The sequence below is a fragment of the Lutra lutra genome, chromosome 16 (genome assembly GCF_902655055.1).
Source record: "Lutra lutra chromosome 16, mLutLut1.2, whole genome shotgun sequence".
Classification (NCBI taxonomy): Eukaryota; Metazoa; Chordata; class Mammalia; order Carnivora; family Mustelidae; genus Lutra; species Lutra lutra.
This window is the reverse complement of record NC_062293.1, coordinates 6,230,434-6,241,662: the sequence shown is the minus strand read 5'-3', so window position 1 is coordinate 6,241,662 and position 11,229 is coordinate 6,230,434. Positions and strand designations below refer to the sequence as shown.

The 11,229-nt window shown below is 55.5% G+C and overlaps 2 protein-coding genes across 13 annotated transcripts in view; one reads left to right on the top strand and one right to left on the bottom strand.

The window, feature by feature from the left end:
• Positions 1-660: 660 nt before the first annotated feature.
• Positions 661-5,656, bottom strand: NAT9 (N-acetyltransferase 9 (putative)). 11 transcript variants are annotated; one of them, XM_047706000.1, is made up of 7 exons: positions 5,638-5,656; positions 4,871-4,956; positions 2,873-2,982; positions 2,186-2,329; positions 1,598-1,657; positions 1,302-1,396; positions 661-1,181 (listed from the first exon to the last, which is right to left on the bottom strand). In XM_047706000.1, exons 2-7 carry the CDS (start codon positions 4,945-4,947, stop codon positions 1,047-1,049), a joined length of 621 nt encoding a protein of 206 aa, XP_047561956.1. In that variant the 5' UTR covers positions 4,948-4,956; positions 5,638-5,656; the 3' UTR covers positions 661-1,046. The 11 variants fall into 11 exon arrangements, with proteins under 11 accessions (XP_047561956.1, XP_047561950.1, XP_047561949.1 ...); XM_047705994.1 differs by having other exon boundaries at positions 5,583-5,644; XM_047705993.1 differs by having other exon boundaries at positions 5,593-5,644.
• Positions 5,657-5,758: 102 nt separating this feature from the next.
• TMEM104 (transmembrane protein 104) overlaps positions 5,759-11,229 on the top strand; it is a 54,176-nt gene continuing 48,705 nt past the window's right edge. For both annotated transcript variants that reach the window (XM_047705969.1, XM_047705968.1), the window contains exons 1-2: positions 5,759-5,879; positions 6,531-6,656. In XM_047705969.1, the coding sequence (XP_047561925.1) occupies positions 6,612-6,656 (45 nt within the window). In that variant the 5' untranslated portion in view covers positions 5,759-5,879; positions 6,531-6,611. The remainder of the gene's footprint in view (positions 5,880-6,530; positions 6,657-11,229) is intronic.

Genomic DNA, 11,229 nt, shown 5'->3' with positions numbered 1-11,229 from the left:
CTGGGAGCTGACGCCCCCAGCCACAGTTCTGGCTCTGCTACCTTAAGCACACTGCAACTCATCTGAAGGTTTCCTCCCTTCGAGATTATGGGGTACCCTCAAAGGTCTCTTCCATGGCCACGTTTTGAAACCTGTTTGGCCTCAACCGCCACAGGTTATGATGGGACAGGTGGGAGTTGAGGGATGTCCCGTGTCCTGTTGCTGGGCAGCCCCTGCCATCCCAAACCTGTGTCTCTGGCGCCCCCTTGTGGGTTTGTCAGGCGCAGCTGCTCCCAGAGGCCGAGGAGCAGACGGGGGAGGTCAGAGGTCCCTTTGGGAAGGTACACAGAGCGGCTTCTGCTTTCTCCTGCAGCCCTTAGCTCAGCAGAGGCTCCAGGGTTCACCAGCAGAGGGAGCTCCAGCCACAGGGAGCTGGGCCCACAACACTCCGGGGTCCAAAGAGGAGGGAGGACAAGGGTTTTGCCCACTTTCTAAGCCACCTGTCGTTCAGGGCCTAGCTCGTTCCCTTCCAAACTTCTGGGGTCACGCTCAGCCTGCTGCTGCAGGACAAAAGCAGACTGAGCTGCTCCTGCCCTGACCCCACCATGCTGGCCAGAACGCTGCAGGCTGGGCCTTCTGGAGGTTCGCTGCACATGGGCCCGAGGAAAAAGCCAAACAAGGTGCCGTGCAGTGCGGTTTACTCCCAGCCAGGGCTGCCTCCACAGGGTGCCTCTGGCCTTCCCTTCACCAGGCCCCCAGTCGCCTCTGCTCCCACCTCCACCCTGCCTCCTGGGGATTCACGCTGTCCACTCTGGGTTCCGAGTCCAGGGCTGGCCGGGAGGATGGGCTGTCTCGGAAGTCACTCATCCACACGGCCAGCCTGAGGGAGGCCAAGACCAGTCGCCCAGAGTCCGAAGGGCCCCACAGGGAGCGTTGCAGGCTACAGAGGGGCCAGATGCACTGTGCCCCGAAGCCCCCAACAGTTCACCTTCTGTTACGGAGCTCTGCTGTTCTGTGTGGTCCCAGCATCCCCATTCACACAGGGCAGCTGCTGACAAGGCCAGCTGTTACTGGGACTCCGACGACCCATCTCCATAGCACCTCTCTTCCACGTGGCTGGTCTGCTCCAGAAGCCACTGCCGCTCACGCTCGTTCATTGTCAGCCTGAGTGTCACCTCTTGGAAGACGCTGCTCACAGCCACCTGTGTGAGCCAGAGAGAACGGGGATTGGGGGGCGGGGGGGAGCTAGAGCCACAAGCTCCAGCACCACCCGGCCCCACCACCTGCCTCAGGCCTCACCCTTCCACCAGCAACATCCTTACCTGCTCAAAGTGAAGCTTCTGGAACATCCGGATACTCGGTTCATTTCCTTGCCCAATTTTAGCCTCAAATTTGGTCAGACCTAGTTTGGTCACTCCTCCCAGAGAAGATGGGGGAGAGGGACGAGCCACAGAATGAAGCAAGCCCCTCACAGCCCCTGCCCTTCCCCTCCCACTTTGCAGTGCAGGCACCTGTCCCCTGGTCCCCACCCTCAGGCCTAAGGAAGGCCCCTCCCAACATGCCCCACACCCCCACCTGGGGCCTGGCCACTTCCCCGCTGTCTCTGAGGCTTCCTTACCATAAGACATCATCATGAGAACGGCTTCAGTGCCAAAGCCTCTGCGCCTGCAGCTGGGCTCTAGAAGAAACAACGGCTGTCACTGGCGGCGTGCACGACAGACATAGCCGTGAGGCAGCCCAAACCTTGGTTCATCCTCAACTTGGCCCGGCTGGTGCTATTACTGCCGTTGAGCAGACAGGGAAATAGAAGTCGAAATGACTCGCACAAGGGCTCCCAGCAACTCGACCCCAAAGCTGACCCTTTAACCACAGTGTCCTGCCTCATCGGGACAGTCTTAGGGGAAGGCTGTGGACCAAGGAAGACACAGACTAGAGGGGCTCCTCCCGCAGCATGGGAAGATCTTGGGAGGGTCCTCAAGGACCCTCAGCCCCCCAGCAGGGACAGGGCAGAATGAAGTCTGAAGACCACCTCCCCGCCCCCCGCTCCACAAACCAAAGGTTAAATTCACCCCTAAGCAGAAGACAGAAATAAAGCAGCCGACCAGGGGGGATCACTGCGCTGAGCACCCTACGCAGTCCTGGCCGGCGCAGGGTGCAGCAGCTCCACGGGCCAGAGGGAGGGAAGGCAGGGCCAAGCAGAACCAACCTGCAATCATGACCTCAATCTCCCCCAGGGAGGGGTCCCCCAGATCTGTGAGAAAGAGGTTTACATCTCCCGCCATGCAGCTCTCTTCAGTGGTGCTCGGCCGGGCCTGCCACTTCTCTGCATCCAGCACGATGAACGTACACTCTGAGGAGGGAGGCGACACAGTTATCACCTACACTCCCCGAGGAGGCGATGGGACCACAGTCTTCCTACCCAAACCACAGAACTGGAGAGCACAGTGGGCCAGGAGGAAAATGAGCCAAGCTTCCCTTAGCTAATGACAAAGCCCTAAATTTGTCTTATGCGGGAAAGAATGGAGCCCCAACAGCAGCTGTGTTCTCAGAGAGCAGGAACCACAACTGTGTTTGAGCAAGACCCGTGAGGGGCAGGGCCTCCAGGTACAGCCAGAGCCCTACACGCTCTACTTTCTCCAAAATCATTCCAAGTCTGATGCTGTGAGTGGGGGCAAAAAGACAGAAGCCTCAGTCATGGGGCCTGGCTTCCACAGGCATCAGAGTAGGATGGTTTCTGGCACCTTCCAGACTTTTCAGGAAGGGTTTTTTTCACAAAGCTTCTGGGGCCCAGAAGGCTACAGCTGGAATGAGAAAGGGAGGGAAGCCGGAGACCGCCTCGCCTCTGGAGCCAGCCCTCCTGCTGCCAGCCCGGCCCAGGGCCGGCGCTCCTCACTGTCCGCATCTTCCCGCCAGCTCCGCTGCATGGAATGTTCCTGCTCCAGAGTCAGGGGCTCCGAGGCGGTCAGACGCCGCAGCTCCTCCGATCTCATCCACTCGTGGTACCTGCAGGGACAGGGGGACGGCCTTGGGCATGCAGGACTGACTCAGGAGTAGGGTCTGACATTTTCTGAGATGAAGAAGTGGATGGTAGGAAGGAGCAGCCCGCAGGGCTAACACCGGGCTCATGAAAGATCCAAGGAGGGGCGTGCGGGTGGCTCAGTCGGTTAAGTGCCCGACTCTTGATTTCAGCTCAGGTCACAATCTCTGGGTTGTGAGATGGAGCCCTGCATCGGCCCAGAGCTGGGTGTGGAGACTGCTTGGGATTCTCTCTCTGCCTCTGCCCCTCCCACTGCTCGCAACTTGGCACTCGTGCACACTCCCTCCAAAAAAAAAAAAAACTGAAAACAAGGAAAGGGTTATAAAAGCCAAGGCAAAGGGCCAGAAGCACAAGCCCTAGAAGCAGGGGCACCTGGGTTGCTCAGTCATTAAGCGTCTGCCTTCAGCTCAGGTCCTGATCCTGGCATTGAGCCCCACATTAGACTCCCTGCTCAGTGGGAAGCCTGCTTCTCCCTCTCCCACTCCCCTCCGCTTGTGTTCCCTCTCTCGCTGTCTCTCTCAAAAGAAAAAAAAAAAAAAAGGTCCTAGAAGCAGGCTAGTCTTACAAGAGAACAGCAGCAGGAGGGGTCCATTCTGTCTCTCCAGCTTCCCATCCTGTCTCAGGGGTCAGTGCGGGAGGAGTCGTCTTAAGTCAAACATTCCTCAAATTCCTGAGCAAAAGTCTATGGCAAGCTGTAAAGACAGCTGGACATGCCTCCACAAAGGCCAAATTGGAACCCCGAAAAAGAAAAACTACAGGGGTGCCTGGGTGGCTCAGTTAAGTGTCTGCCTTCAGCTCAGGTCATGATCCTGGGTCCTGAAATAGAGCCCAATAGAGCCCTGACTGGGCTTCCTGCTCAGCAAAGAGCCTACTCCTTCCTTTCCCTCCGTTCCCCCTCCACCCCCCACTTGCGTGCACGTGCTTGCTCTCTCAAATAAATCTTTTAAAAAAGAAAAACTACAAGGAGAGAGTACACCCCTACATCACCACCCTCCCAGGCTACCAGACGTTTGCCAGCTGCCCTGGCAGGAGTCCCACCCTGAGACTCCGCTCTGGCCTTTCAGAACAGCAGACGTCAGAACAACCCATCAGCTCAGTTTTATGACAAGATACAGTCATGGCTTCAAGAACGGAGCATACCGGGGCCCCTGGGTGGCTCAGTCGTTAAGCGTCTGCCTTCGGCTCAGGTCATGGCCCTGGGGTCGAGCCCTGCATCTGGCTCCCTGCTCCATGAGGAGGTTACTTCAGGATTCTTTCTCCCTCTGCCCCCCCTCCCCCAATCCCACTCTCTCTAAAATAAATAAGTCTTAAAAAAAAAAAAAAAAAAAGAGGGGCGCCTGGGTGGCTCAGTGGGTTAAAGCCTCTGCCTTCGGCTCCGGTCATGATCCCAGGGTTCTAGGATGGAGCCCCACATCGGGCTCTGTGCTCAGCAGGGAGCCTGCTTCCTCCTCTATCTCTCTCTTCCTGCCTCTCTGCCTACTTGTGATCTCTCTGTCAAATAAATAAATAAAATCTTTAAAAAAAAAAAAGAACTAAGCATATTCACTGGCAACAGAGAAATGTCACTAATTTACAATTATGCAGTTTCTTTTCTTACACCCATTTAGTTTACATAAAATCACTCCCTGAAAAGTCCAAAACGGAAGCTGAAAGGATGGAAGGGAAATGCCGGGGGAGGGGTTGCTGAAGTCCTCAACCTCTGCTTCAGTGCCGGCTGCTTTCTGTAATGACTTCTCGCAACAATGTTTCTGCTTCCCAGAGCAAACAGCCTCTGGGATTTGGGATGAGGAAGGCTGACCCTCCTTGCTACCTCCTGGGAGAGGAGTTTGTATCCCATGTTAGGTGTACTGTTACCTAGGCACGTGCTCTGCGGTGTAAGGTACTAGCACCACCTTCTTCCCCAGCAGCAAGGTGTTCTCATTTAACCTCATGATAGCGACCTGCAGGAGGGGAGGGCAAACACTTCAGGACCCTGTGTTTCCTCCCCTTAGGGTTGGGAGCCCCGGGCCTTTACTTCTCTAGATGCCTCCCGGAGCTAAGTTGTCAGAAGAACCCTGGTCCTTCTTTCTTTCCAAACATTGCAGAGAACACGGGCTCTAGACCCCTTGCGAGAAGGGGAAGACGGCGGGTTAAAGAAAATTACAAAATCCTTGCGTCGCACCTCAAGGGACTAAGTCTGAGCTGCCATTTCTGCGTGCCCCCTTCCATCCCAACTCGCTGAACTACCCAAGCGCCAAGACTTAACCCCAAAGCTCCCATCACCTGCCCCTGTCCCGAGGCTCCACCCCAGGATCAACCTTCCGTCCCGCTTCAAGCCTATTTCCAGCCCCTCTTCCCCGCGACCAGCCCAGGCGCCGGACTCGGGCCCTCTCTCCTCCCCACCCACCAAGCCAGGTCTAACCCGGCCGCTCCCGGGTGAGGCAGGCTTAAGTTCTCAGTCCCCTCCCTTTTGTGTGGACAAGTAGGCTGCTCTCCTCGATCACCCCAACCGCCGGGGTCCCGGAGCGGTTCAGCTCACGCCCACGCCCCGCCGACGAAGTAGTCCCCAGCCGACCCCGCGAACCACCCCTTCCGACCTGCCCCGCTCGCCCTCCGACCCGCGGCCCCCTTCCCGCACGCGCCTGGGAGTGCCCCTCCCCCGTTTCCGCCACGCAGACGGCAGCCGCCCCGGCCCAATCCCGGTCCCGCCTCCGCGAGGCGCCCAATCAGCGCGCTCCGTCCCGCCCAGGGCGCGCGCGGGCAAGGTGGACTCCGGGCGCGGGCGCATGCGCGCTGTGGGCGCTGGTGCGGGACAGCTGGAGCCGGCGGCGGTGGAGGGGCCGGTGGCGGCGGCCGCGGCGGCCCGGAGCGAGCCGGAGTGCAGGTGTCCGGCTGGACGGGAGGGTGGGATGGGCTTGGACGGCGCCAGGTTCGGGGCTGCTCCAGGAGGGAGGAAGAAGTTGGGGAAAGGCTCAGAGCGGGGCCCTTGAGAAGAGAGGGAGGCTTGAGGCTGGGGAGCTCGAAGGCAGGGCAGAAAACAGGTTGGGGGGTGGGGAATGGAGGCCCCGTTAAAAAGGAGAGGTTTAGAAGCAAGGGGTTGGGTTGGGGAGCGACCTGGGCAAGCCCTAGCCCTAAGCAAACAAGTTTGTTGCCCTAGGCGGAGGAGACAGTTAGTTGGACTGCAGTGTGTGGTAGTGAGCTCGCCGTTCCTGGCGTGGAATGTGGACGCCCCCACAGAGTGTACAGAGGGGACGCTCGTGGCGAGGGCGACTTAATGGCTTGCGGGTCTCCTTCTGTCACTTGGAGTCTGAGGGGCATTGAATTCCTTCATGCACCGCACAGCAAGGGAAAAGTTAGAAGAAACCACCCAGGTCTGTCTTCCAGGGCTGTCTCATGGCAGGCATTGAGGCCACGTCTGTAATAAAAGTAGCGCGGGGGGGGGGGGGGTGGGGGGTGGGAGGCTGCTCTCCAGAACTGGCCCCCCACGCCAGCGACACCTGTCAGAAAGTTGGAAGTCTGCTCTCTCTCCCCCTAGGGAGCCGCAGCAGCCGCCGCCCCGGCAGGGAAGGAACCTGAGGAATCCCAGCTGCCCAGCGACCCTTCTTCACTTTTGAAAATGGCCGGTGAAATCACAGAGACTGGGGAGCTCTATTCTCCCTACGTGAGTTTTACTTTTAGAACCTGTTTTACCCACGTCGTTGCCATGGGATCCTAGAGAAGCACCGTGCTTCCTGGACCGTACTACAGAGGACAGCTGCTTTGAGACCCTGGTGAAAGCCAGGAAGGGGAAGGCCGTTCGGCTACAGCCATGTTGCTGCTGTCCTGGCTCAGAGCATGTGATGAGAGTTTGTTCACGTGTTGGATGCTGGTCAGAGTGTGTGGTCAAAGAAGCAAAGCTGACCTGCTGATTCCTTGTGATCTTGATGTCGGGGCCACCAGCACTTGTAAACTGTGCTGCTGCTCAGGGATGGTGATTGACAGCTGCTGACTCTGGTTTGCCCATCTCAGCAGTTTGAAAGCACTTTGGTTGCCAGCTGAGTTGTCAGTTGTGCAACTTTTATGGTCTTGGATGGCGTAAGAGGCAGAGAAAGCTTGCAGAGACTTCCAAGTGCAGTTTGCTGGAGTCTGTAATTAGAACAATTAGAAGGATTGATTTCTTACTGTGTTGGGTCTGTGTCTCCCCCCCCCACACACACACACACCCCACCTCCCACAGGTGTGCTCAGTGTATCTTCTTTGTGTAATGAAAGATTGGTCTTGGTTACATCACAGCTAGGTATGCCGGATACCTAGCTGGAGGATTAGAATAATCACGTTATTGACTCATGGTGCTACTAAGTATCCCAGGGATACTTAGCACTGTCTGAAGTAACAAAAGCCCTCTTTCTAGAATTTACCTAACCTTAAGCAGCTGCCCCGCTATGCACTTAGTTCCTAGTCTGGGAATCCCTGCTTTGTCTCTGCTGACCTCACAGACTCTGGAGCTGTGGCGTGATCGATAAGAGAGCATCTCAGAAAACAGCTGGCAGAAAACCTTTCTGACATCACGGTCTTCCAGCCGGGTCTGTGTCTTGTGTGTGTAGCACCGAAGGAGACTCCTTTCCTCTCCATAATTTAGCAAGGGAAAGTGTTTCTCAAACTTTGGACTGAATCTAATTGTGTTTCTCTCATCCGAGGAATTGTCTAACAGCTCACAGCCTCCTCTCAGTATCAGCAGTGAAATGTCCCCACCGTCCGTACAAGTTGCTGCCCTCCCTGCTGCTGCTCAGAGCATGTATTGGTTTAGAGATGAGAAGATGAGTTATTTCTGTAACTGGGTTTTAGAAAGGAAAAAACTTTGACATGCACAGTTTTCTGGGGTCTCCAATTATTCGCATAATCATTTCACACATGTACCCACAGGAAATTAGGCAGCGAGGCCTAAAAGTCTCAGTGGGTTCTGCTCCCCACCCCCAACTTTCCTGTGTGTTTGGTTTCGTTTGAGGTCTGTGTTTAAGGGCATACTCTGGGCATTTGCCATAAGCAACTGCTTGCGTTCTCTTATCCTGCCCCTACCCGTGGAGAGAGATGTAGAGAGGTTGGGTGGTGAGGCGGCATTAGCCGCGAGCGGTCAGGCTTTGAGGCGAGACTGTGTCTTCTTCCTGAGGTTTCCCTAGGGAGAGTGGTTCTCGATCCCTCGTGAGACCAGGAGAGGGGCATAGGTTCACCCTCTGCTGAGCCCAGGAAAGCGGTGGAACTCACTTCACTACAGACACTGCTCTGAGTCCCCTGCTCCGTGCAGTCCAGCCGGACCTGCTCTCCAGGTCCTGGGAAACCGAGACACTGAGCACTTACTTGGTTCATCGAGGTGCATCAGCCCATGACGGGGGGTTATTCCCAATGCAAAACCCCTCTCCTGCCTCAGTGTTGCCCTCTTGTCCGCTCTTTTCCTCTTCAAGGGCGTCCGGAATGTTTGCCTTAGCTTGCATTATTCTGTGTAAATTGTGTGCAATGGGCAGGCCAGCCTCATGGGACTCTGGCGACAGGCCCTCTCAGTGGTAGCACTGGGCTCATAGCATGGTTCAGGCCCGGACGTCCCCCTGGAAGTGATCCCAGAACAGGCATGTCTGGGTTCCCTGTGTACGGGGACCAGGAGCGGCTCAGGGCTGCAGGGATTATGGGACCCAAATAGAGGACGACGTGGGCTGCCGAGGGCCCCACCAGCCCAGTCTTGTCAAAGATTGTTGCCTTTGCTTTCGAAGGAAAGGTCACTCATTTCACAGTCTTAGATCCTAGTCATTGCTTCCGCATCTCTGCTGCCTTCTGTTTCCTTTGACAACTGTCACTGGGGAAGCGGACGCAAACCGCCCGTGCCGCCCGCCTCTCGCCCATCTGTGGGTGAGCCCGCTGGGTGGGAGGAAAGGCAGCAGGAACGCTGCACTGAGCTCCCTAAGCATGGGGCGCAGGTCCGCCATCCCAGGGAGTTGGGGAGAAAGGGAGGAAGCACTTCAGCCTACAGAGGGCTTGATTCTTCTGCTCTGGGCCATACCTTCCAGGAGGTAGTCCCCACACAAGTGGCAAGAGAGACCATCCGTCTTCTTCCTCCCCCTCCTCCCGCCCCCACAGCTGCCTTTGACCTGCTGTGGCTCAGCTCTGACTCGCCTCCTGCTTCATAGTCCTCGTAATCGGTCCGCACCAGCACCATTGTTGAAGGTCAAACGGCTTTAACTCTCACCAGGGAGGTGAAGAAGTCTCACATTACCTTGCAGGGTTCCCAGAGCCCCACTAGGCCCTGAGTTCTTACTTTGAAACTAAAAAAGAGCGACGGCATAAGACAAATGCGATTATTCATTTCTGCTCCCAACTGCCCGTCCCCAGTTAGCTTCTCCGTCGAGTTCTTCAAGGATCTTTTGCACTGAGACTTACCTAAAGTGTCCATTGAGAGTGTGTTTATTTCATTGTTTATCCCCAGTGGTTCTCAGTTGGTGGCAGTCTTGCCCCCCCCACCACACACACACACAAACACACACACACACCCCACCTCAGGACATTTGGCAGTGTCCAGAGACATTTGTCACAGTCACAACACAGGTGCAAGGTTGGGGGGTACTGGACCCTAGTCAGTAGAGGCCGGGGATGCTGCTAACATCCTACAGTCCACAGGGCGGCCCTACCTCATCTGGCCCCAGATGTCAGAAGTGCTGAGGCCGGGCTGTGTGATGGACCCTTGACCATCGCTGCATTCACAGTTGCCTCTTGTACTGTTTCATATCTTTATAAACTTTTGGCTAAGAACCTTCACTTTCTCCTTGCTTAGATCATGAGAACCTTCACGGGGGGCCATTTTCCATAAAGAGAAAGGGTCCACCCTTCTTAAATGTTACTGCTCAGAAAAGTGATATGCAGAGAACAAAGCTGCAGGGAGCTGTAGGGACACGGTTCAAACTTGTTTTAATCCTTTTGGGATCTGTCTATGGGATCAAACGGGGACTGTGATGTTTAAAACGGGACAAAGACTGGGACTTACGTCAGAGAAGACCTGGCCAGGTCCAGTCAGCTCGGCGGAGGATTCCTAGCTGGAGACTGTGTGCCCCACACCCTGAGAAGTGACACACGGGCCACGGGGAGCCTCACAGGGGGCAGTGGGGAAAAGATAACACTGAATACCCAAACTAGGACATAAGCGTTCTTGTTCCAGGGTTCAAAAGAGGGGAGCAGGACTGGAAGGGTTTTGTGGTGGAAGCAGCGTTAGAATGTGTCCGAGTGTTGGGTGTGATTTGAGGGGCTGGGCAGGGGGAAGGGGGTGGGTGCCCTCTGCCAAGAGTAAATGGACAGTGGGCAGAGCTCTTTCCCGTCCCTCCTGTCCAGCACTCAGATGCGCTTTCAGCACCTGCCTGGAAGTCTGGCCCTCCATAATCACTTCTCCCCCAAGCTCTATTTAAAATAAAAAAATTCTGACTGAGGTTAGGAAAATGGCCCCAATTTGTATGTTTCTGATTAAAAAAAAAAAAAAAAAAACAGTACATGGTTATTTTAGAAATTTTTAAAAAATATATTAAAGTGTATATTTCTAAGACCGGGGAAATGAGAGATGGGTAGGTGTTCCCAGAGATGAAGTGTGTTGTTGTTGTTGTTGTTGTTTTTTTAAAGATTTTATTTATTTATTTGACAGAGAAATCACAAGTAGGCAGAGAGGCAGGCAGAGAGAGAGGAGGAAGCAGGCTCCCTGCTGAGCAGAAAGCCCGATGTGGGGCTTGAACCCAGGACCTGGGATCATGACCTGAGCCGAAGGCAGCGGCTTAACCCACTGAGCCACCCAGGCGCCCCTGTGTTGTTGTTTTTAACAAAAAAGGCTTTTAACAGAAAAGCCAGCTAAGTTAGCCGATGTCATAGAGCACAGGGAGCCCAGTTAGGAAGTGGCTGTCCCATTCCAGGCTGGAAGCAATTAAATGGGAATCGGACCAGAGATAGCCAGAGAAGCCTCTTCTGAAGGAGAATGGCTAGCGCTGAGATACGCAGAAGGGAGGAGGCAGGGGTGGCTGGCAGACAGTGGGTTTGCGGTCTGCAGGAAGGCTGGTGCGGAGAGCGGTCGGTGGCGCTCTGTCCAGCCATGGTGGTTAAAGCCTCAGGACTGAGTGAAGTGGCTGAAGGGGAAAATGAGGAGAGAGGAAAAGAGACAGCTTACGTCAGAGTATAGGAAGGAATAAAGACTACGAAAGCCATTGGATTAGGCAAATAGGAGGTCACTGGTGATT

Bases quoted from the DNA above. Each gene is read 5' to 3' on its own strand.
- NAT9 (XM_047706000.1), bottom strand. From the start codon at position 4,947: ATGAGGTTAAATGAGAACACCTTGCTGCTGGGGAAGAAGGTGGTGCTA. The intron at 2,983-4,870 runs GTAACAGTACAC...CTGTCCCTGCAG, and splicing joins ACCGCAGAGCACGTGCCTAG to GTACCACGAGTGGATGAGAT. The intron at 1,182-1,301 runs GTAAGGATGTTG...TGGCTCACACAG, and splicing joins AGAAGCTTCACTTTGAGCAG to GTGGCTGTGAGCAGCGTCTT.